Source organism: Thermobia domestica, chromosome 9 (assembly GCF_964235325.1).
Source record: "Thermobia domestica chromosome 9, izTheDome1.hap1.1, whole genome shotgun sequence".
Classification (NCBI taxonomy): Eukaryota; Metazoa; Arthropoda; class Insecta; order Zygentoma; family Lepismatidae; genus Thermobia; species Thermobia domestica.
In genome coordinates, this window is record NC_137462.1 from 66,620,382 (window position 1) to 66,647,033 (window position 26,652).

General features: G+C 39.0%; 2 protein-coding genes across 2 annotated transcripts in view; one reads left to right on the forward strand and one right to left on the reverse strand.

Moving 5' to 3' along the window:
• Positions 1-26,652, forward strand: part of LOC145660858 (uncharacterized) — a 270,816-nt gene that overhangs the window by 48,552 nt on the left and 195,612 nt on the right. The window lies entirely within an intron of this gene.
• Positions 87-3,039, reverse strand: LOC145660857 (uncharacterized). Its single transcript, XM_081726282.1, has 2 exons — positions 1,896-3,039; positions 87-109 (listed from the first exon to the last, which is right to left on the reverse strand). The coding sequence occupies exons 1-2, from the start codon at positions 3,037-3,039 to the stop codon at positions 87-89; spliced, it is 1,167 nt and encodes a 388-aa protein (XP_081582408.1).

Genomic DNA, 26,652 nt, shown 5'->3' on the forward strand with positions numbered 1-26,652 from the left:
GTGTCCCACATTACTTTGTGGATCCACGTTAAAATTTTGATTCTGAAATGGTCTACTTTGACCACCTAGTAAAGGTTCGTGAGGATTCACTTGAATATGGGCTGAAGGCCTTAAATGATCAAACATAGGATTACTAAATTCATAAGAATATCCAAGAAATTCATCCCCACTAGAACTTGAAGAATCCGAAAATCTATACTTTACATGCGTCTCCTTTGATTGTGCCATCCTTACAAGCACACCACAAAATATTAAGCTCAAAGAAACCAAAAGAATAATTACTACTATTTTTACAACCTTATCAATAATTATCTGCTTATTACACAATGACCTACTAAACCATAAATTTTGTATCCGACCCCGGCAACACTGTATTAAGTATTTTACATTAACATTCATATACAACTTTCATATTAACTCAACAAGAAAGGCATAGTATAATGAAAATATGTTATTTAATTTAGAGGTTAATTTGACCAAAGAAAATATACATAAATTTTAGTTTATAAAGGGGAACACTTTTGCTGGACCTCCCCGAACCGGACCTCAAAGCCAGCATAAATTTGCCTTTCCAGCGCAGTGTATAAAATTTATTTTTATTTAAAAATTATATATGTAACGGATGAACGATACACATATAATCTTTAAATAGCCCCCACTACCCACAGTCCTGCGAGAACGGACGTCACCCCACTTCCCCCTTTAGAATATAAGAATTTTAAAAGGAGAGAGAAAGGAGAATTCCACTCCCCCACGGCTGAGAATAATGACGACGTGAAGAGTGAGGTTCAATACTGGAAAAGGCTTATACTGTATGCTAAATGTCACTATTAAGATAATCAGGAATATGTCTATAACTACTTGAAAATGTAAAAAGTTTTCTAACAAAATGGAAAATTTTATTATAACAAATCCGAAACGTGTTATATAAATAGTAATATAGAAAACATTCAACAATTTTAAACAAGTAATAATATCATTAATCGAAATAGCCGTTAGCAAGTAACATTTTTCCTAAAAAGGATTTTTTTTTTCCAAGTGACAAAATTTTCTGAAATATTATAGCCAATCGTAAATCCAAATATAGAATTTAGAAACATATACAATAATTTCATTAAAAATGTATGGAACTCGAAGTTACTGCAAAGTGGCTTTCTTTGGAATGAAAATGTGGGAGGAAAAGATTCCTTAAATATGGGTCAAAATACATGAGTTACGAGCAACAGCTCATCTGTAACTCTATAGATTCCTCTTTTTTTTCTTTCCTTTTCAAAAGCGGACCAAAGACATAAATCATTCATTTGAAGTCTCCACTAGCCTTAATATTTTCCGTAATTTCAATATATTAAACTTCCTGACTAGCGACTTTACTTTAGTTTTATCAAGGAAAAACAAGTATCAACATGTTTTAACTCAAGGCATAATTCTGCCTACACAAAACCAGTAACATGAACTATTCAATTAACTATTTTTACTTTCTTACTTTTCCTTTCGCAATATTTTAGAAATAAGTGCTTCCAAAATATATTGAATAATAATAATGTCTTCTAAATAATAACCATAGTCAGGAATTGTTATAGATTTCAAAAGAAGTTAACTAAACCATACGATTATACGGAAAGAATATTAATTTTTAACGACCCATTTTTTTTTCCTTCAGAGGACCTATCACTCTTACCTCATTTTATACACTGCGAAGCGCTTCAGTCTTAAAGCCAGAACCTCGGCTGCAACGTGACGTCATCCCGATCGACGACTCGCGCAAATCCAACCGAAGGTTAAGCAGTGCTTCCAACTCCAAGAGAAAGAACCAACTTAACAGTAAACTGGAGTTTCATCTCACAAAAATTTTCCTTTACAACGTTTCATTTTATTATGAAACTTGGGTGGGTTACAATCTCCAGTTACATTTCGGTCACGGATAAACCTTTTCACATCTGCCCAAAAGTACTCAATGGCATTAATGTCGCAATGGTATGGGGGTAATCTCAAAGCCATGAATCCATGCTCTTGGAGCATCATGTCGAATTTGAATATCTTCGTTGTGGGTGCGTTCTTTTTCACCAGGTCTAGCAGTTCAATTTTACGCATGTCTGGGGAATGAGGAACGTTGTTTACAGAAAGCCAATCCATGATCTCTTGCTTTTTGTTAGATGATGTTGGGGGTTTGTTTAATTGTATTGAGTGATATGGCGCATTGTCAATAACGACCACAGCATGTTCAGGAAGGTTTGGAATAAGTTTTTCTCTTGTCCACTTTTCGAAGATTGTGGAATTCATCTGACCATGATAATCGCCAGATGTCGAATTGGCTTTGTACATTAAATTGGCATTCTGTATAAAACCCATTTCTTCCCCCGCGCATAAAATAATTATGCGTCGCGAGGCATTTCCGGTTTCCACAACTCCATGTTCTTCACCACTTCGCCAACGTTTGCTGAAGGTTAAGTTGCTGTCTATCCACGATTCATCCAAAAATACGATCGGTCTTTTTTCGTTCCTGTAACGTCGTACTGTTCTCAAATATTGAGTTCTAGCTAACACTATATCACTCCGCTCCATTATAATCTTTCGCTTGTTCTGACACTTCTTGAAACTAAAACCGATTTCATGTAAAACTCTCCTTAAAGTTTCGCGTTGCCAACGAAAATTAATACGTGTTTGCAACACAGGAAGCAATTTGGGGATAGTAGGAACTTTTTTCTCGTTCGCATAAAATTCATGTATAACTCTCCTTATAACGTCTCTATCAAAATCGTCCAAAGTTATGTTCTCGATAGTGGCCTTTTTCTGGCGCTTTTTTGGCGATTGAAATTTCGGCACATCTTCACCTTTCGCTTCTCTACGAATTCTTTTCACAGTTGACTCTGAAACTTTCGCAATTACACTTGCACGTTTGGTAGCCTGAGAAAGGGGAATTAGAAGACGGTCTTCTAGCGCTTCTTTGTCACAAAATGTCACCACATTATGGATTAGTCTTTTCTCGGCACTACGTAAGTGTTTCTTCACGCCAGCACTGGTTGACGGTATTGGCTCCATCGTATTAAAATATACACAAAACAACGCACGTACACACACACACACACAACACACAAGCGCACGAATAAGCACGAAACAGGTGAGAGAAAGAACTAGAAAAAACAGTAAACTGCACAACCACAAACGTGTGTCTACTGTAGAGAAAGACAATAGCTTATGTCCTCGCGCGAGTCTTTGGCGCAATCAACCGAATATCGAAACCCCTAGAAACACAAAGCTAGGCTGCATTTAAAATGCGCGCGCTCTATTCACTGCGTGACATCATCGCCTGACTAGAATGTACTGCTGATCTGGATCCAATTTATGTAGCTTGGCAACTATGTTTAAACTTCCAGCCTTCTTTCTCTCGCCCCCAGAGTCGCTCCCAGAGGAGAAAACGAACACTTGTTGCCCGTACCTAAACATACCTATTTTTTGTAGTGGACTGTTCTACTTCTTTCATGCGCAGAAGTGTCGAGAGACCTAATATCCGCGGGTAAACAGTAAAGAGACCCCCTCTCTCTCTTCCTTTCTTCTCTCCCATACTAAAATTAGCTAACAACATGAGCGCAATTCTAATTTCAAACTACACATGCATTAACTTCGATAAAATGAAATAAGAAACCCGAGACGTAACAAGATTCATAAGTTGATGTATGGAGAAACTGAAACACACACAATGAACAGTTGAAATCAATGGATCAGGAAGGAAAGGGTTTAAACTACTTCTACTGATAAAACTTGCTGATGGCAGGGAAACTATGATTCAACTAACACAAAAGGAGAAGGCCTCAAAATCTCAGACACATATCAAACACACACACAGAGATTAAAAAATGAGGCAGAGAGAGAGAGAGAAGAACAAGAAAAGGGAGAACAGATAAAACTGTGGAATTCAAACGTAGTAAGAAATGAACCTATCATTATAAAGTTCCGTTTCCAGAAATCCAACAGTAATATAGAAATAACGTTTGTTTTCACATATTTTTTCAGAACTATTCGAATATATAGAGGATGCTTTAAACATCCATTCTGTCACTTTCATAATGGATAGAATACTCAATTTCAAGTAGAACTGTATAACTCCGAGACATATCTAGGAAAATGTCAAAAGTTTAACACACATGCTTTGTTTCCGCGTGGTTCAATTGTAAATTCGGTAGTGTTCTTTGAACGTACTGATGTAAAACTCATTCTAATATACCCAGTAGATAGCGTTAGTCATTTCCTCCATATCAGACTACTAATGCACACTGAACAAAAAGAAAATGAAACCAAAAAAGAAAGGAAGAGAAAATTGAAGAGTGCTATTTTACTTCTAAATTTCTGAGAAATACCCCATGTTAAAAGTCCAAACTATCGTAATGAAAAGTTACAAATGTTCGAAAGCAAAAGTTTATGTTCCTCATAGATGTAGCATGTTTCAAATTTCAACGTGAATAAAAGACATTGAATTTTAGGATGGAAACAAATTTTGTGTCGAACTAGTATAAATAAAATTCTGTTTTCAAATAACCAAAGAGGTTACCATTTTCTAGTCTTTTCCAAAGATTCATCTGTTCCGAACATCCAGCATTGATTTAATCTCTTCCAGATATAACGTAATTTGCACAGATAGAATGAACACATTAAGAGATCAAACGGATGATCGTGTCAGTCGGATGATGTAGATCACCGCTAGGTCGAGGATTCAAATCCGTAGTGACCCGGTAATTCGACTGAGACTCGGTAGCCCATTGGATAAGAAAGAGATTTTGCTTATTTCCGTGTGTTAAAACAGTATTTCTGTCAGAGATGACCAGGACAGGGGATGTTATTCCCAGAGCACGAAAAACACGACGCCGAAGTTCCCAGTTAAATAGATTCTTCAGACCAGATATATCGAGCTTTTGCTCCGTTTTAACTTTGAAACATGAAGTGTGTGTTCGTGTGAGAGAGAGAGAGGGGGGAAGTGAAAGATGCAAAGGCAAGATAGGGAAACGTCAAGAAATAGAGAGAGGGGGGACGAATATAAATATGAAACATACTTATCATTGCAGTGTATGATGTAGAACGCACACACTGTTTACTCGAATTATCGCCAGTGATGCTTTGTAAGTTCTCCACCAGAATATGAATCTCTGTTTGGAGCCATTATTTTATGCGAAAAAATCATACTACCTGATGGGGAATCGAACCAGGATTTTCCATTTGAAAATCTAGCACGCTACCACTATACCACCGATTGCTTTAGCAAAACTTTGTTTAACAAATGGCGTAGTGTTTCTTTCTGAGAACGATAACACGAAAAGTGTATACTGCAGATCAATGATGTAACGTTTGTGTAACGCTCTCCCTCTTCACTGAAGTACCAGTTGTCGATTGCAGTTTTCGAATCAAAGTCCTTAAGTGAATGGCTATTGATGGAAATTGTCAGCAAATCATCCAGTGTGTCAGTCTGCAGGGAATTCCTGTAGCCAGTCTTAACTCTGTTGAAACTCCTGAAGCCTCTCTCACATGAAGCAGTACACACAACTAAAACTGCATAATAAAGTGACAATTGGAAGTAAATTTGGGAATCTGGTAAGATAGTTTTCACTGTAAATCTTTTTCAGTGTCTGATTCAACATCAAGGAAGAAAACAAAAGTTTATATTTTGCCCAATTTGCTAAGATAAGGTTCACTTTCTCACTGTGTAAATCTGGTTGCAAGTACTTGAAAAGCAGTTTTATTTTTTCCACACCAAATTCAAGGGCTTTTCCTTTAGGAGGCCAGCACAAAATGTTAAATACATGAAGGGACAGAATTGCCCATGAATATAGAGATTGCAACTGTTCTGTTATGTGCATTTTTGTATTCTTGACTAATTTTCGTCTTATACTCTGGAACTCTTGCTCTTCACATTGAACATTTGTGGGCTGCACATACATCAGTTTACGTAAACCAGATACTAAGTCCAAAATTGTTATTGACTTTAACCAACTCTATTTTCTAGGTCTTCTAGTCCTGAGATGATGTGTTCAGTTTTCATTTTTAGAGATGAAAGTAGTTCTTTATTCTGCAGTGCTCAAAGGGTAAAATTTCTTGAACTGCATACAGAGATGGTGTGGGTGAATTAAAATTATCCACTGACCTACCACCTACCATGAAGCACTGACCCACCAAAACACATCGTCATCAACTTTGACACATGATCCACGGCCTTTTCTCTACCGACTGAAGAGTTAACACTTGTAATAAAACCAGGTTGTGAAATTCTAATTAATCTGAGTTTGAATTTCTATGGTCAATCGCTCAAGCACCGCTCTGTTACAATAACGATGGATCTGACCTTTACGATATAAAATGGCAATGTGTTTGTCAGGGGAAAAATTACGATGAATTTCAATTAAATTATTATGGTCTAATTATTTTCTTGTTGAATTACTTTTCGGTACTTTTCAGTGGAAAAACCGATAAAATTTGAAAGTCCCAAATCAAGGTAAGTAGACTAACATACAGAAGCTTACATTACAAATTTTATATCTATTTTTCTCACAACTTTATGGGTTTATTGACCAGTTCTCTAAGCGCTCGATATAATAAACAAGCTTCAACAATTATTATAGTAGAAAGCGCGTGGTGAGCATATATGGATATGTGATGCGAAGCACTTATTTTTTATTTCTCAACTATTATCGATAGTTTTCGATTATTTTTACAAACTAATCCACTATCAATTTATCATATATAGAAAGTGCCGCCCCTCCCCATAAAGAACAATTTTTAAAAATGGTAGGAGACGTTCGGTTCATTTTCAATAAAGAGTTAATATACTGAATTTCAGCTCAGTGAGTTTAACGGCTTGTGAGATACTCATTTTTTTCCGCAAAAATTCGGATCCCCACTACCCCCTTAAGATATTATTATAATGAAAGCAATATGATAACATCCCAGTTTGTATTAAGGCCTAACTATATACCAAAAGCCATTTCATTTGACTGCAATTTGACCGCGATGATTAGACTCACACAGTTACATTCAATTTTTTTGTATAATAATTTATATATTACAGTGATTCAAAATGCATTTTTTCTAGTAGTTAGCTCCTCTAAAAACTTATAGGCTGTGTGTCTCGAAAGCCAAGTAGTAGTATGAGTCCCATTGCTATTATTACAATTACAAATATCAATATCCAAAAATGTCTCAAGTTCTTTTTCCAGATATACTCATCTCAGGTAAGTAAAGAGAAACAAATGAAAAAGGGAAATGGATCCCTTGAAAGTAAAACGTAAACAAATTGACCAGTGTTCAGAAGCATATTTTTAAATCACGCTCGAAACTACTCTTAGGAGCTAAATACGCGGTTCTGGTTAGTTGGAGTTATCCGCTTCTCGCCGCGTAGCATAAATATAGCAGGGGCTGTGGTGGCTCAATGGTAGAGCGTTCACTTCTGGTTCTTGGGGTCCCGGGTTCGACCCCAGCCCCCACCAAGTGAACTTCGTGGTGGTCAAACACCGTGTGCGTGGGTTTTCTCGGGGTTCTCCCGTTTCCTCCTACTTTCTTTATTTCACTCATTATTTCATCATCACCGTCTCCTTTAGCCTAACCGGCATAACCGTGGGACGTAAAACTCAAAGATTTCATTTCATTTTTTCATAAATACAGCAAACATCAAGTGTCTGTTACTGGGGGTCTTCGTGGCCGAGTGTACTAGCGCACTGGGCTAGTAATTATAATTGCTTTTGGTGTGGATTCACATCCGGGCCAGGAAAGATTTTTATTTTTATATTTTATTTTTTCAATTGTCATAACACTTTTTTCATTAAAATAAGATAAAATAATACTTAAAAAAGTGATTTACTTACGTTACGTGTGCAGTTTTGCTATACGAATCCACAGTATAAGTAGTAGTAGTAGTAGTAGTAGTAGGAACGGGTTAGAACAGTGTTTCTTAAGATGTGGGACGCAGCGTGTTTGCTAGTAGGCAACGGCATATGTGGTTTAAATTAACTTCATTTATTAACCATGAGTACGTAATAATGCAAAAAATAAACATTACGTTTTTCTGAACCATTCGACCGCTGTTTATGTCTAGTGAATTCGTGTTATTGGGACATTATGAACATATTTCGTACAGTATCCTTTTCATCAGGAACGTAGCTACAGTTCTGATTTTGGGGGAACATATCTGCAAGTGGAAGTGACTTGGCCCCCAAATACGGTGATTTTGCAAATTGATATATAGTAAACGCACGATATTTGGGGTGACCAAGACAAGTTTTTGGAGAGGGCATGCTCCCTTAGCTACGTAGCTGCACTCCATATTTGTGGTGGATCAATGGGGCTGAAAACGATCTTATTTTTTAACTGATACTGAGACAAATTAACTGTATTTGTTGCTTCCATACAAACATATGCAGGCAATAAACTTTAGGAAATGCGTAGAAACATTCTAACAGTCTTGGGCGGGATTCGAACCACGCACCTCCTGAGGTGCGTGGTAATCAGGAGGTGCGTGGTTCGAAACCCGCTCAATACTGTGAGAATTTATCTATGCATTTTCTCAAATGTATTTGAACAACATTTTGCTATAACGTTTTAAGCATCATAAGAAACTCAGTTACAAGAAAGCGGTGTTTCCTTTCATAATTTGTTTCAACTATAACGATGGAACTTAAATAATTTTTAGGATTTCCACGAGCTCTTCTGCTACTCCATAATTTTGTCTTCTCCATTTCTTTCTGTCTCTCTTGTTTTAAGATCTAAAAAATAATCATATTACCAATATATAACGCTTGACAACATTGCCTTCAAACGAAATGGGCAACATCAAAGCCCACAGGACCTTCAAAAACCCTTCATGACCATCATAGACATTGGGAACTTCAGATTTCTTTTGTGTGCTATGGGATAAAGAATTCAAGTAACAAATAAACATATAGTATTTCTACGGAAGGGACAATTCAACATGTGTGCGCAAAATGTCAATCGCCACGCCGGCGTTGAATACGTCTGTGTTTCCTTGTCTGTTAAATCGCGGCATCAAATTTTGAGAGGAAAATTTCGTGTGTGTTTTATTTCGGTAAATAGATGACCAAAGATCAGTTCATTGTTAGCCTCCGTGTTGAGAAAGACCATTCGTTTCGCGAGTCGTGGCTTTGCGTGCGCAACATTTGGGTTAACAAGTTTCGTATGGAGTTATTGTTTAAAACTGGAACTTCAATGCTGTTTTCCATATTGAGTAAGAGACAAGGAACTTTGTTTAGTTTTGGAAATAAAAAAAATCCCTTACTATTCATAGTGTTCCTAGTGTGACTGCATGTAATCAAAATTTTTCGAAAAATATGGTCAACAGTGACAGTGAAACTGAAGATGACGTACAGGAGTACGGAAGTGCATCCAACACAGCGAAGAAAAAAGATGCTCCTTGTCGTAAGTACAAAGAAAGCTATTTGAAGCATGGTTTTATTCAGTTTCCCGGGTCAGACAATTTGCCGAAGTCTCAATGTGTTATTTGTGCTTTTGTTCTAGGTAACGATGCTATGAAGCCTTCTCGTCTTATAAGACACTTAAACACAAAACATTCGCACTTAAACCGGTTGAGTTTTTTATGCGTAAGAAAGATGCTCTGAAAACTGAAAAATGGCAAAGCTTCAACTACAGGTACGGCACTTTTAAAAGCATATTATTTAGTTGCTCTGCAGATTGCTAAGTGCAAGAAACCCTATTCTATTGAAAAAGAACTCGTTAAACCTTCTTTAATAGCAGCATGTAATTCAATTTTAGGTCAGTCTGCAGCTTACAAAATTAAGGAAATGCATCCATCAAATGATACGATTGAAAGACGAATTCCCGATATGACAGAGAATACAGAAGCCCAACTAATTGAAAATATTTTTAAAAAATCAAATTTTTTGCCATACAACTTGACGAATCAAAGACGTCCTATGTACGATATATTGATTATACCGTTGATGACATCAAGGAGAACTTACTAAATGGATGTGAGTTACCAGGTCAGACTACTAGTTCGGAAATTTTCAATGCATTGGATGAGTTTGTTCGTATGAAACGGTTTGAGCACGCCAATTTGATTGATTGAGAGAAATTAAATTATTCAATCAATAAAATCGGATAAACATAAACCCTGAAAAATAAAACGAGTTTATCATCGTTCTCGGTAGCAACAGCAGTTATACACAATCTTGAGGGAGATGGTTAACATAGAAACAAGGGTCGTGAAGCGGCAGCACAGACAAACAGCACACTGTATTAATAATCAAACAAGATGATTGTTTGGGTATGTTAATTCTTTATTTGAGCTAAGTTGATTTAACAAGATTTTAAGCTAAAAATCCGCCAATCAAGCTTACGTCTACTGACTGACTAATTATTAATTAGGACGGATTGCAAAATGAAATGTGGGTGCTAAATATTATGAGTGAAACTTTAAATAATTCTCAAATTTTCGTCCAAATGTCCCCAGAAAAAGTTGTACTTAGCTTTTCGAAGTAGCGTCACTTGCTAGAAGTCTCTTGAAGTTCTGCGTCGAAAGTCATCTTATGTGAAAACGTGGTTGGCTCTTCCTTCACTTTGTTTGCTGCTGATGCCTCCCTGGAGATTCCAACGCAGGTCACTGGGTTCCTTTATGCTCTCCTTGGAAAAGCTACTTCCGTCGAATCGGTTTCCCTCACCAAGAGTTGTACGTCGAACAAGTGATCTTCCCCGAATGAGAATGAGAAGCCTTTGTCTTTCCTTTTTCTTGCTTTCGGTCAACTCACTCTCTTGTTGCGTCTCGCGCTAGACCACAACCATCTCAATCTGAGTTCCGATGGTCGTGGCTAAACTCTCTGACCTCCAACTAGCCCTCCTCTTGTTATCCACGTGGTTGGGATGGGGTTGTGACGTCATCTAAACTCCAGCTATCCTCTGGTTGCCTCTGTGGTTGAGATGAGGTCGTGACGTTGTCCAAATCCTTCTGAGAGCAGGAACGTTCACAGATTGGTGCTCCGAGAGGACGAACTCATGATGAAGGTGAAGAAACTAAATTTGACTGTAGACCTGAAAAAGCTGTGGATGAAGGTTTCTGATGTGGACGACGTTTTCTGGGTTAATTGAACTATGTTAAAATTGATGAATATTAAAATTACATAATAACCGATTTGAATATAAAAAGAAACTATTTACATAGGTCACCCTCTTACGAATTTAATTTTGGTTGTTTGGGTACCACCCGTAGGGGAGACCGGGGCACGTTTTCTATAGGGGCACGTTTTCCAACTGGTTTTAGTTCTGAAAGGATCTAGTATATTGCCCCTGCGGGTGGACTGGCTGAAGCAGCAATGCTTGGCACGCCATCTACGGAAGTTTCAGTTGAGTAGCTGTGTTGACGTAGGCAGGAGATCTTGTGAAATCATCTTTTCGAAAATGAGTAAAGTAGCAGGTCTGCATTAAAACTTAAAATAAATGTACTAGTGTTAAACGTACTGCTTTGACATTGCATGTACTAAAGATGGTGTTCTTCCTTTACGTAATGATGTGTTTGTTCTGCAAATAATATACACCATTACTCGTCAGGGTTATGTTGAAGTTCAAAAGTAGCTATGGGCAGGTTTTCCAACAGCATACGGGGCACGTATTTTAATATTTTTCCGGTCTCAGTCAGTTTCTCTAATTTTAGTAGAACTGTAACACATTGCATGTAGGACCTACTGTATAAAGAAATCTCCGAAATAACAATGGAATGATTCAGCAGTATGACTATTTGAGACACAAAAATCGTCCAGTCTTGATGCTTCTGCGAACAGAATAGTCGAAAAAGGCTTGACATGTCTTGGTGGATGCGTTCTACCGGGAAAGAGGCACGGTGGTAGGGAGTTGTTCGCAGATGTATAATATTATAGCAGGACAGGAAGCTCTCGAAATGATGCCAGACAAATTGTGGCCCATTATCCGTTAACACTTCCACTGGCACGTCTAAATGTTGGAAATGTCTGCTCTCTAACACTTCACTATGCTCTGTGTGGTTGCACTCTTCAGACAATATGCCTGGACTAGTCGTGAGTAGTAATCCATGGCAGTGAGCAGAAATGTTTCGCCTTGCCTGCCTCGTGGGAGAGGACCATATAAATCTAATTCGCCTTTTAAGATTAATTCGCCTTTTGAATTAGGAATAATGGATCCCATGGAAGGTGCAGTGGAGATCTTTTGTGCGCATGCACGTAACGCAATCATGGACATATTTTGCAATTTCCTTGCGCATTTGTGGCCAGTGAAACGCTCCTGAAATGCTGGAAAGAACTTTATCCCTGCCGGTGTCTCATGTTGTGATACGACTCAATGACTTTGGATCGTAACTGGTGCGAGAGACAGATGCGAAAACGATCTGGGAAAGGAAAATATTTTATTGTGAGACCATTTTGCAATTTGTATAGGCTGTCCCATGATTTTTTACCATGAGGTGCCCCTGCGTTCGAGAGTGCGTCATTTGAAACAGAAGGCGTGTCTGACGCAGTTGATGCAGACTTTGCCTCAATATGCTGAATGATGGGAAGGTAATCAGATTCACTACGTTGCATGTCAATAAGTTCCTGTTTGGTGACACATGTGACATCGTCATTCAGCATATTAAGAGCATGAGTTCTCACAATTTTATGCTCCAATGAAGCATGTAAATGCGTCTATACATTCATTTTGTTTCCCAGGGACGTATTCAATGGAAAAAGAGAACCTCTGTAGTTGGATGAACCAGGGTGTCAGTCTTGGATTCCATGAACCGACATTATTCAGAGACGTGAGTGACTTGTGGTCTGAAAGGACTGCGAAATGTGTGCCAAGGAGGTAGGCTTCCGACTTCTTTACCGCGCACCCGATGGCATATGCCTTAATCTCTGTAATGGTGAACTTGGACTGAGCAGTTTATAACATTTTTGAAAAATATTCAATGACACACTTACTACCGTTCTCGTCAAATTGAATAAGGACTTTGAACGAAAAACGGTCTGTTATAGTCTGGGAAAGACAGCATCACGTCCTCAATGACGAGGTCGACGAGCTTATTGAAAGCAATCTCACATGCGTCGGTCCACTGCCAACTTGACTCCTTTTTCAACAAATTGAAAAGGGGAGCTGGTTTGACCGAAAAGCTAGGAATGTAGCGGCGGTGCCTTCCCATAATACCCAGCCATCTTCTCAAAGATTTAACATTGTGCGGCTTTGAAAGGCGCTTAATGGCGTCCGCGGCCTGAGGGTTCTTTTTGTAGCCGTGAGGGGCAATGTTAAAGCTCAAAATCTGCGTTTCAAATTTAAAGAAATAGCACTTTGTTAAGTTCAGCGTCATCCCTGAACATTTGATCTTGCTTAATTCTTTGTCTAGCAATGAAAGGTGGTCGGTGGGACTAGAATTTGCTAGACAGACATCATCAATGCATCTGATGGTATGATGCACCAGTCCGTTACTCAGTACATGATTCTAACAGATTTTCAGGGAAGTGGAGCCATTCTTCTGACCTTTAGATACGACACAGTACTGGTACTGCGTTCCGGCATATAGAAATGCTGTGTACGGTCGGGACTGGGGGGGGGGTTGAAATTTCGCATTGCAGATACGATTGTTAAAAATCTAGAATGCTGAACAGATTTTTACCACTCAATTTAGCAAGGAGCTCGTCAATTTTTTCTGGCCTTTGATGCTGTAACGGTGTAACGGCGTTAGCGCCCCTTAGATCTGTAACTAAACGAACGGATGGCAGCCCATCTTTCTCCGTGGATTTTTTCGGAACCATGTGAAGCGGATTTAAATGTGGGGAAGATGCCTTTTCAATTCCACCAAGGAAAAGCAATTTATCTAACTCACGGCTAACTGCCTCTCGATATTTGTGAGCAATGGGATAGGGTTTTAGTACAACTGGTTCTGTATGGGTGATGCCAAAGACATATTGATAGTCTCGACACAAACCGGGGAACTTGGCAAAAACATGTCGGTGTTTGACTAGTATGTCTGTGAGATCCTGCTTATACTCAGGTGGGACATGAGAAGCTTCAACTGTTTGAAGAATTTCGGCATCCGAAGCAAATAAATCAGGATGCTGTTCTGGGGATATGCCCCGTCCATTAAGAATTCTGCTACGCTCTTCTACACGAGCACGACCTAATGCTACTAACTTCTCCTGATAGTTTACATCTATGACAGTTTCGTCATTTTCAAGCATGACATCATCTGGACCGTAGTGCAACTCGTAGCTTTGGTCAGAACGGTATTCGTGGTTAGGATTTCACGAAGAGTCTACAGGCGTACTAATAGAGATATTATTGCTATGGACCTATCATTGCTATGTTTATGTTGCTCACTGGCCACCGGCAAAAGATTTAAAATAGCGTAGAAATCTGAATGATGGAAAGTAGCCGTGCAATACCCATAATCTAGTATAGTACGTAATTGTGTGAGTACATCTAAACCGAGAATAATCTGCTCGTTAATGTTAGGCCCCACAAGAAATTGTATAATAATTTCCAGTTCATCAAGCTTTACAGGAATGGAAGTTTTACCTTTTAAATGAGCGCGCTTGCCCTCGTGGAATCCAGCAAGTGATGGTTAAGGGACTGGTTCAAATCGTGGTGACGAGACAATAGTGCTGATTTTTGACCACATGTCAGTGCTTATAAGGGAATATTCGCTTCCTCCGTCCAACAAGCACGTATATTCTTTACCCAGAATATATACATTGACATTCGAACTGCACGTGCATTAGAGAAAATTTAACTGGTTATTAGAAAGGACCTGTATTTCGTCCTCGCTTTCATTGTCGTCGTCACCAAGATTGACAAACTGGGACGTATCACTTCGTCGTTTTACACAGAGCAATGATTGTCTGACGTAAAACGTCTTACATTCTGTTTCACCCTGGGAACTATTCTCTTCACTGGAGGGCTCACTATTAACGTTCACAGCGTCCAAGCTATTCTTGACCTCCGAACGAAGAAAGCTGCAAGTCAGTTTAAATGCTGCTCTTGTCTGAAATACATTTCATCGTCACTCAGTGGACGGCATGGGGAAGACCTACGATTCTCGTACTGAAATTCAATTTCCGGTTCCGGGGCAGGGGACTGAAATCGAACTTGCGACTCTCGGGAATGAGAAGCTTCACGTGTACTACGTGGCTGTAAGCTGCGGTTACAGTTCTGGTGTGTATTACGTGGAACACGGGCTGAATGTGTATGTGAAGTACGAGAAGGCTGTGACTCTACAAACTGATTACTGTTACTACGTGAAGTGCCGTAGTCCTCAAAAGCAACGCGATTAACTTAACCCTGGAACGTTCGAGGAGGACCGTGACTATTAGATACTATAGAATTCTGCATATTATTAGAGGAACTTGAGACGAATAATGAGTGTTATTGTTGAGGCGAGGTGCAGAATATCTATCAGAGCTGAGTGAAGCAGAACGGGTGTCAGTCATTGATTCCTGTACGGATTCAAGCCTCTGAACACACGAAACGAAGTCATGAAACCTCTCGTGGTGTGTCGCCACCAGGAATGTCTGAAATCGTGTTGGCAAGAAAGGAATCAGAGTGGTAATAATCTTTGTGTCGGAAATAGACGGACACAGTACTCTGATGTTCTGGAAGCAACTCACCACGAACGATTCGACAGACGTATGTCGAGATGGCGTAAAGCGTTCAGTTCGCAATGATGTAAGTTTCTTGGCAACTATGAAACTATTCTGATAGTGTGATCTCAGCTTAGCCCGGAATTCCTGGTAGTTAAGGATATTGGTTCGGTTTAACTGGAACCGTGAGAGGGCGTCACCTTCGAGACAATTGTAACAATTCGAAATATTCTGAGCGAGGTACGCGCAGGAATGACATCTCGCTCTCAAATTTGGCCAAAAACGTGTCTGGTAAAACAGAAGCCATGGTTCCCGAAAACTTCGTGAGGTTTGCCAAGTCAGAAAAACGGACATTGACACGAGGTGCAGGGTGACGGTGACTTTCATTATCAGGTGCACGGTGACGGTAACTTTCATTGTCTGAACCTGAAGATTCGCTCTCAAATGCCACATCGTGAAATTTTGAACTTGCGTTATTTTCGCATGCTGATGACGGCTGTGAAAGATTCGAAAGGGTGTCGCTAAAATTCTGGGCGAAACTTGTAAGAGAATGATCGACTTCACTGACCCTGGAAGAAACGTGCCGGTAGGCGTTAGCGTAATCAGATTGCACTGACTGTGTAGCCTTAAAAATGGGGTCTGTTTTGTACTCCCAGTCAAGAATACTACTTTTATTGGTATCAACCTCAGTCTCTATGCTAGTGCACCGGTTATTAAGGGACTGAATATTCTTTCGCGTCTCATCTAGAGCTTGCTCAATGTGCTGCATAATTGAAATGACGACATCGCACATCACGGAAAATTCGCTTCTTTTAATTTCCTTATTCGGATCACTAAGTTCTGAGCGTAAATGGTTTTCAATTGTTGTCATTGTTCCGGAAAGTTTTTCTTCTGTAGCGTGTAGCTGATCGGTGAGCTCTTTCTTGTTCTCATGCAGCTGTTCCGTGAGTTCCTGTTTGTTGGCTGTGAGCTGATCAGCGAGCTCTTTTTTACTGGTTTGCAGTTTTTCCGTCAGCTCTTTTGACTGATTGTTCATAAGGGATTTCATTGCTTCTTTTAAAGCTTCCATGTTCTTCGCCACTTTCCCGCAACGTAATATCATACACTATTTAATGAAAATACCGTCAAAATTTTTCCAAAGCATAAAAAAATGCTGATAAAAGCTTACTTGGCGGGGGGGGGGTTGACACGTAGAATTACAAATGGAATTTGCAATATAACGAAAACAAGACCTTTGAGTAATGTAAATAGGGAATGTATTGAATTTATGAACGTGGTGTGTGCGGAAACAAAGATGGCGACAACGCAAACCAGTGGTCGAGCAAAACTTCCCTTAGCAAAGACTTACTTTAGCGCCTAAATCAACGGACATAGAATACATTTCACTCGCGACTCTAAACTTCTACACATATATATGTACTACATTCATAAATAGAACACTATACCATGAGAATAATACACTAGAAATACTATAATCAATGGGAAAATGGACGAACGTGAACAAATAATACTGGAATATGAGGACAAAAATTCAGAAAAATAACGTAAAAATATTGGAATGTTTACAGTAGAGATCGAAGGAAAATGGAAAAATATAAAAACTGCTCTCTATCCGGTTTCTCCCTCTCTGTGGCAAAGCGTTCGTCGTTGTCTTTCTATAGTGGGTCCTTGCAAATACTCGTACTGTGTGCGAACTAAAAACTTTATTTATCAAGCCCAGCCCTAAGCTTCTTTCTGTTCTGCAAGACTACTCTTGAGTCTCATAATCTTATAATTTGTACACGCCGATTTGATTGATTGAGAAAAATTAAATTATTCAATCAATAAAATCGGGGGAAACACAAACCCTGACCAATGAAACGAATTTATTGTCGGTCTCGGTAGCAACAGCAGTTATACACAATCTTGAGAGAGATGGTTAATATAGCAATAACGGCCGTGAAGCGGCAGCACAGACATACAACACACTGTATTAATAATCAAACAAGATGATTGTTTGGGTATGTTAACTCTTTATTTGAGTTAAGTTGATTTAATAAGATTTTAAGCTAAAAATTCGCCTATCAAGCTGACGTCTACTGACTGACTAATTATTAATTAGGACAGATTGCAAAATGAAATGAGGGTGCTAAATATTATGAATGAAAGTAAATAATTCTCAAATTTTCGTCCAAATGCCCCCAGAGAAACTTGTACTTAGTTTTAGAAGTAGCTCCACTTTCTAGAAGTCTCTTGAAGTTCTGCGGCGAAAGTCATCTTATGTGAAAACGTGGTTGGCTCTTCCTTCACTTTGTCTGCTGATGCCTCCCTGGAGATTCCAACGCAGCTCACTGCGTTCTTTTATGCTCTCCTTGGAAAAGCTGCTTCCGTCGAATCGGCTTGCCTCACGAAGAGTTGTACGTTGAACAAGTGATCTTCCCCGAATGAGGATGAGAAGCCCTTGTCTTTCCTTTTTCTCGCTGTCGGTCAACTCGCTCTCTTGCTGCGTCTCGCGCAAGGCCACAACCATCTCAATCTGAGTTCCGATGGTCGTGGCTAGGCTCTTTGACCTCCAGCTAGCCATCCTCTCGTTATCCATGTGGTTGGGATGAGGTTGTGACGTCATCTAAACTCCAGCTATCATCTGCTTGCCTCTATGGTTGAGATGAGGTCATGACGTCGTTCAAATCCTTCTGTGAGCAGGAACGTTCACAGTTTGGAGTGGGAAAATTGTGTTTGGGTGTGTGCCACTTTTCTGACCGGAAAACATTCAGGGGTGACATTCAGAATATAGGAAGTAGCAAATCATGACATCATACTAACCCATTGTTTCATATATAGAGAACATTTAGCTTCGAAGAAAATTACACCTGAACTGAATGAAGTTCTTTCGCAAGCTGTGAAAATAACTAATTTTATTAAAATAGCCCTTTGAGCACACGATTGTTGAAACTATTGTGCGAGGAACTGGGATCTAATCATCAGCATCTTCTTTTCCATACAGAAGTTGATGGTTATCAGGGGGAGGGTTCTCAGAAGGTTGTACGAATTGAGAAATGAAGTTACTTCTTATCAATAAGAAAATGACTCATAGTTAATACCTTGAGGACAACCAATGCGTAACCAGCTTGCTTATTTAAGTGGTATTTTTCCATAATCAAGGAACTGAATTTGAGTCTTCAAGGTTCACAAACAACAATATTCTGTGCCTGCAACAAAATAGAAGCGTTCAAAAAGAGAATTGAACTTTGGCTCAATAAGGTTTCTGAAGGAAATTTTGAAATTTTTGAATGGTTCTCCAGTTTTATTACTGAAGCCGATGTTGTTGACATGTCTGAACTAATAACCAGCCATCTTAAGATGTTCTCTTCATCATTTGAAAAGTATTAACCTAACGATAAAGGTCCTCGGGAGAGCAATATGTGGATTATAAATCCTTTTGTTGAACATACGCGTTCACCCCTTTCATAAAAAGAAAGAGTAAAGTTAGCCGAATTATCATCGGACAGAGACCTTGAATGTCTTTACAAATCTACGAGTATTTACAAATTCTGCATAAAAATGAGGACAGAATACAAAGAAATACATGAAAAAACAGTAATTTCTTCTTTGCTTTTCCTCGACATATTTGTGTGAAATACCATTTTCGACAATTACTGTTTTCAAAACAAAGCAAAGGAATCGGCTACAACTTTCTCACTGTTTACGTTTGACTGTTCATCCAAGAGGGAATCAATTGGCAAAAAAGCAACAGCAGAGGTCCCATTAACTTAAATTCATTGCTAATCCATTAACTTCCTCACCTTTAGTTTGAATTGTATACATAAATGGTTTATTGTTTTAGTTAACACTTATCACGTATGAATATTATTTGTGTTTAGTGACTGAAACTAAGAATGTAAAAGTTATTAGTTTTCAATTCAAAGTTGGACAGGTTAACAGTGGCTTGTGCAACAATGCTTAAAAGTGTAATGTGTGTGGATTGTGAGTGTGTATTGAATGGTGCTGAGAATATGCGTTTGGACGTCTTTACTCCAGCTTCTTTCAAACAGTGGAGATGGCGAGTCAAAAGTAATTTTATTCTTTCATTAGTTTATTACAATACATTTTCATTGTATTCATCCATTGCAGTGCAGATGAACGAATCTTTTCAAGGGATCAAAACAACATCATTTTAATTGTGCAGCAATCTGAGATTAGCAATTACTTCTAATGAGTATTCACGTACGCAGCATTATATTTTACCTTAGTTGCTAAATATGGCAAATTAATGGAAACTAATAATTGTAATTTTTGTGGTGGGCCGCACATATTATTTTGGAGACGTTGGTGTGCCGCAGTCTCACAAAGGTTGAGAAACACTGGGTTAGAAACCCCGCAGGACTCCTTTTGTTCCACCTTGACTGCCATGATATAAATTTAACCTCAACTGCTTTTTTCAATTTTCTTCTTCTTCAATTCCAACAAAATGACAATTTTCTTCTATTACCAGGGTTGATATGTTTAAAACAAAATGTTTAAAACAAGTGTTTAAAACATGTTTAAAACGGAGGCTGTTGTTTTATTCAGTCTGTTTTAAACGTTTTAAACAAATTGTTTTAAACGTGTTTTTTTTTCGATGCTGGTTGGACATGTTTTAAACAACTAAAATATCATATTTAAGAAGCTAATTTAATTTTCTAACAAACAACCCATCCTCCGCAGGATTTGTGCATGGAGTAAATTACAAGCAGAGTTATATTCTTATTATAACAGCAATTACTGAACGAAATTCTGCACATCAGTGTGCGTATAACTAAACCAACAGAAATTCAAGTGAAGTATTTGAACATTTCTTAATTTCCAAGAATAACGGAGGTTAAACACACTATACACAATTCTAAGATCCAAATTCACAAATTCAAAACTTGGATATTTTTTGATCACTATCATTTCCATAATAATAACAGTTCTCACGTCATAAGCTAGAAGAAATGCTCTGACAAATACAGTACAACTCATAGAAAAGAGCAGTGACTAGCCTACAAGGAGCAAATGACATTTTAACAAAACAGTTTTCAAGATACATCTCTATCATCAACATGGGTAGCTAATAATGATTAGTGTCTACGGCATAACAACACAATTAACTCTAGACACCCGCCAGGAATTTTAACAAAATGGTAGACTGTCACGTTCGGGGCTCTGGTGACCCCCCCTAATTATCACAGAGTCATGAGTTATACACCATTGGAAAGCTTATAGACCACAAATTCCAACGAAGTAACATTCGTGAAATTCCCGTCGTATTCGTACAAAAAGAACAGACATAAAAAAATCATTAAAAATATGAAAATATTGACTTTGCGGGGCCCTGGCAACCCTTGCAGCCACCCTACGCTGACAAAATGATGCTAATGTGTAGGCCACATACTTGTGACAATAATATAAGAAATGGTAGCCATTGCTGCCATTGCGTAATGAATTCGTTTTATGTAGGAAATATATTTAAAAAAATATATGCGCAGAAAAACATTCATTGAATTAGACATTCTCTCTCCTCCCCCACTATAGTACCATGTCCATATGCAAATCATTTTTGCTGCACACATCACGTATACGAACAATAATTATGCTTCTAGACCACTTCAGTGAAATATATCTTGTGTTATATGGGACCGTCCCGAAAATAAATGTAAATTAACCAAATTTGACCCCCTCTTCCTCTATAAACAACAAGTACACATACAGGTTACTATCATGTAGGGGGCTACTTCATTGCTTCACATACCAATTTTTATGGATGTACCACAAAGGGGGGAGGAATACCCGCCAAAACCTGATAAAAAAAAATTGATGAAAAAAAAAACTTCATCCTCCCTCTCTCGGCCGTACATACGTACCCACAATATACATAAAATGCAACTGACGGAAAGCTTTATCCCTCAAAAATACTTTGGTACCAAATCATCTTTCTAGCTTAATTAAGGACTGAGCTAATGATGATTGTTGTAAAAATAAATGTAATTTACGTCAAAAAACTTAAACTCCAAAAATTGGCTATCTTTGGCCCCTCCCTGCTCCCCCATATAAGCAAGAAGTACAAATACACGATATTACCATGTAGTGGCCTACTTCATTGCTTCACGTAACAATTTTTATGAATCTATCCCCCAAGAGGGGGAATGGCCCCCAAAAACTGTTGAAAAAACAAAACAAAACAAAAAAAACACGATATTTACCCTCCGCCCACATACATAAAATGCACACCAGCAAAGCTGCATCTTTCAGGAATAAATTGGTACCAAAACCATCTTCCAGGCTTAATTTGAGGTTTAAGACTGAGCCATTGAGGTTTAAAGCCCTGACACAGCAGTTGCGTCAATGGGAGTTTAAAGATTAAGAATGCAGACGACCAGTAGAACGTAACACAAAAAAACTAAACTACATATTCTGTGAACGGAGATCGGGAAAATCCCGATTTCTTTCTCCGGAATTGAACATTTGGGCGGATCGAGATTAGCGAAATTTGATCTAGCGGTTGAATATAGATGGCAAGCAGTACCTAAGAGTGTAAAAATGTTATATATATACCTATTTAGATTATTGTTTTAAACAAAATAAACATTTTAAACATGTTTTTTTTGTTTAAAACAAAGTACTTTGTTTTAAACGTTTAAAACGTTTTAAACAAAAAAAAAACATGTTTTAAACATAAAAAAACGTTTTTTTGTTCTTTTTTAAAAAAACATGTTTTTTTTCAACCCTGTCTATTACTACTATAATACACAATACATACACTAGAAGGTTTGAACAATGGCAAACTGCAACCAATCAGAAACGTGTTTTTCGTTTCTATGGCTAGGATCGAGGGTTAAAAAACATGCTGTTCAGAAGATGCTGTCTACAGTGCAGTGAGCAGAGTGGGTCGGTGGGTCATAGTGGGTGGTGGGTCGCAGTGGTCATGGTGGGTAGTGGGTTGTAGTGGGTCATGGTGGGTAGTGGGTCGCGGTAGGTAGTGAGTAGCAGTGGGTCATGGTGGGTGTTTGGTCTCAGTGGGTCACATGCTGTTGACGCACGACTCACTGACCCACTCAGAAAACTTAACCTACTTGACCCACTGATCCACTCCAACTCTGCTGCATATCAAAAACTGCGCAGCCCTATGAGTTTAGGCAGAAACCATTCCTACTGAACACTGGTCAACAGCTCTAAATTTCTAGTCGCATCGACGACTTTCTCCCAACATTCTGGAAGACCATTGATTCCATCGCAGTAGAACTTGGTGGGCCGTGAAGCGAAGAAGGTATCAAGTGCATTTGCACCTCTACTATTGATTTGAACTGGCGTCCTCTAAGGTGATTGTCCAAGGAATGGAACAGGGAATAATCGGACGGTGAAATGTCCGAGGAGTATGGCGGATGCAATAGTTTCCTATCCAAGACGTAGAATGGTGTCCAGGTCATCCTATCCATGTGGGGATTAGCGTTGTCCTGTAACAGGAGGACCCATTTTGGATTCAGAAGTGCTGGCTCCAGAGTTTTGAGTTTTTCTTGAACACGGCTCAACTGATGACAGTACACAGTTGCATTGATGCTCTAACCAGCTGATAGCAGTTCCCGATGCATGATGCCACGAACAGGCAACCACACACATAGGAAGGCCTTCTTTTCGTGCAGTGCTGGTTTCGGCTATTTTAGAACCGGTTCATGGGATTTTAACCAATGATGGTGGCGCCATAGAGCGTTGTGCAACACCCACTTCTCATCACATGTCAACATCCTGTCCAGAAATGGCTCCTTCCTCAGACGAGACAGCAAAGAAACACAGGTGTCTGCTCGCGTTGCCTTCTGGCCCGGAGTCAAACCATGTAGCATCCATCGACCCAACTTGTAGTGCTTTCTAAGTTGATGGAGGTGCCGCCGAATGGTTTCTCCACTGACACTGAATTATAGTCCCAGTTCTTTACATATCTCGCCATTGTTCGCCTCAATTGCAGCCTGAAGATCTTCATTTTGTACATGTGTTACTTTTCCGGCACGTGATGCGTCTTCGAATGTTTCGTCACCGTCCTTTAACTTGTTAAACCACCGCTGCACTGCCCGCGTAGTCACGACGCTCTTACCAAAGGCCTGACATATGTTCCACCCAGCTACAGTGGCGTTTGACTTCAGTTTGAACTCGTACAGCATACACGCCCTTATGACTCACTGTGGAGATCCCATGTTTACTCTGTCCTTAGGCAGGTTCATGTGTAACTGAACTGCCACAGCCAGGTAGTATGTTCGATATATTCACACCAACAACTGACCTTTGCCTTATCTCCATTCGCATTCAACTCACGTGTGAGGGCCAATGAAACACAGACCTCCACAAAAAGCGACAGAACTTTCTTGGTTACCTTTATAGTTGCATATACACAATTATTATCAGAACACATATAGTCATATATAAAAATAATAACTAGCTTAGCAAATATTCACTTATAAAGTCTGGTACCTTGTATTGTTCTGTTATTTTGCACAGTTTTTCTTCATAATTATGAAGATTTGTCTGTGCGGCGTTTGGGCAGACAGATGTTTCTATACAATTTACGAGGTTACAGATTAGATTAGTTCGTTTTGCCCTTATAATATTTTTTTCTCTGTTTATGTACTTCAGGCAAGAACGAATATTTTATCTCTTTTAATTTGACATATTCCTCAATACGAATACAAGAAAATGAATGAGATACCCCAGAAATAAAATGGCATTCGTCTTTTGACTTACGATTGGAGAGTTCTTGCATATGTAAATAGTTAACGCATATTTTTATTTATTTTCTTTTTTGAGCATACAATGAAATAATTGCTACGGACGTGATAAACGCAAAAGCTGCACAATCGTTCTGTTTCATTTGAAGCTCTTTATCTTACTACGGCTGGAACACAAATTGACGAGAAACAGGAATTGTCCTTTTACGAGTGACTCAGTACTCCCCCTCATACATACCCCACACTCACCCATACACACATGCAAACATCATGGCACTCTTTGGTTCGTTTAGGAGAAAGACTAATTTTCTGAAGTAGTTCGCATACTCTCCGAAAGATGTCAATCTCTGTTGACCTGATGCAAGAGATATCTTCTACTTTGTATCATCAAGTGTAAATAGTAAATCTCTCTCTTGCATATGATAATGAACCTCCACCCCTGATGATATATCATCATGTTTAAAAAGGCCTTAAGGGAAATACAGTGGCTCAACGGCAGAACGTGCACCTGTGGCGCGTAGGGTAGCCCTACCTGTTTTGGTCTCCCGTTGCCGCGAAATAGTTTTGTGGAGAGCAAATGCTGTGTGTGTTTGTATGTGTTTTCTAGGGGATATCCCAGTTCTTTCCACTTTCGTTATTCCGCCCACTGGCGCAAATCCCAGGGGGGACGAGGGGGACATGTCCCCCCAACGTTGGACCTGGGAGGGACAGTCCCCCCCAATAATCTGACTTACAAAGTACTTTTTGGGATAAGCTTGATGATTTGTGTCCGACTGCCACAAAGGAATGTAAGATGAAATCGATTTCTCTTGGCTTTTCCATTTTTAAAAAAGAATCGTAATCTGTAGTATTTCAAACTGAACTTCATGCTGTAGTGCGTTTAGTAGTCTCATCAATATGTATTAATTACACTTCCACTACTTGGGCACAAATTGCGATAAATGCTAGAGAAGGATATATCCCTCTCCTCATGCTGGAAAGTTGTCTCAGCTGTAGGTACGGGCACAAATTCCGGGGAAATGGGGAGACATGTCCCCCCCAACATTGGAACTGGAGGCTCTCCCAACAATCCGATTTGAAAAGTGCTTTTTGCAGAAAAGTGTGGTGATTTGTGTCCGACTGCCACAAAGGAAAGTGAGATGAAATTTGTTTCTCTTGGCTTTTTCATTTTTGATGAAAATGAAGGCGTGCGACTGTGCGTGACGTAACCTGATATGAAATCTTATCTCCTTTTCTCCCCTAGGCCTTAGCACACGAAGAATATACAGACTATCCAATGTCAGTAGAATCCATCTTTTCAGTAAATGGGAAATTAATCTATTTGTAGTATCAGCCTAGGCATCTACTCATGCTTCGTAAGCTAACTCTATAGCCTATGGAACCCGGAGGTTCAATGCCGCATTCACGAAAGCTCTTCACTGACTTCTATCCTTAGCCAACTGGATCCAGTTTCTACTTTGTATTCCTATTTTTGCGAGATCCATCTTAATATTGTCTTCCCATCTGCACCTAGGTCTTCCTAATGGTCGTTTTCCGATTCGTCTTACGGCTAACACTTTGAAAGCGTTCCTACTTTCTTCCATCCTGGCTATATGTCCTGCCCACCTAAGCCTCCTAGGCTTGATGACCCTAACAATGTTTGGTAAACCGTATAAATTATGTAGTTTCTCGTTATGAAATTCCGCCATTCTCCATTCCCGTTCCTCTTGGGTCCGAATACTCGTCTGAGGATCTTGTTCTCAAATACTTTCAGTCTATGTTCTTCCTTTAGAGTAAGCGACCATGTTTCGTAACCATACAGAACAACAGGTATGATTATCGTTTTATATATTTTAGGCTTCAAATTCCTCGACAGAATTTGCGACAACATGAGATTTGAACCGAATAGTAACATGAATTCCCTGCTTTTAGTCGACATTTAATTTCTTCGTGAATATGATTTTCGTCTGTTAATATTGATCCTAGATATTTGAAAGTATCCACTTTATCAAAAGAATTATTTAATATTTTAACGCATCCCTAATTTACCGTATTACGGTCCCGACGCACTTCCATATATTTAGTTTTCCTTTCATTTGCTTCTAAACCCATGCCCCTGCAAGCGTTTAATAAGATCTGTGCATTTCTTTCTATTGTTCTCCTGTCATCCCCTATTAAATTTACATCATCAGCGTACGCATAACCTGGTGAATACCGTTCAATTCTAGGCCCTGGTTGCTATCTTTGATTTTCCTTATAGCGTATTCCAACACAAAATTAAATAATAATGGCGACAACGCATCTCCTTGTTTCAGGCCATTCTCGACGTGAAAGCTCGTGGTCAAAAATTTTCCTACCCGGACTTTACTTTGGGA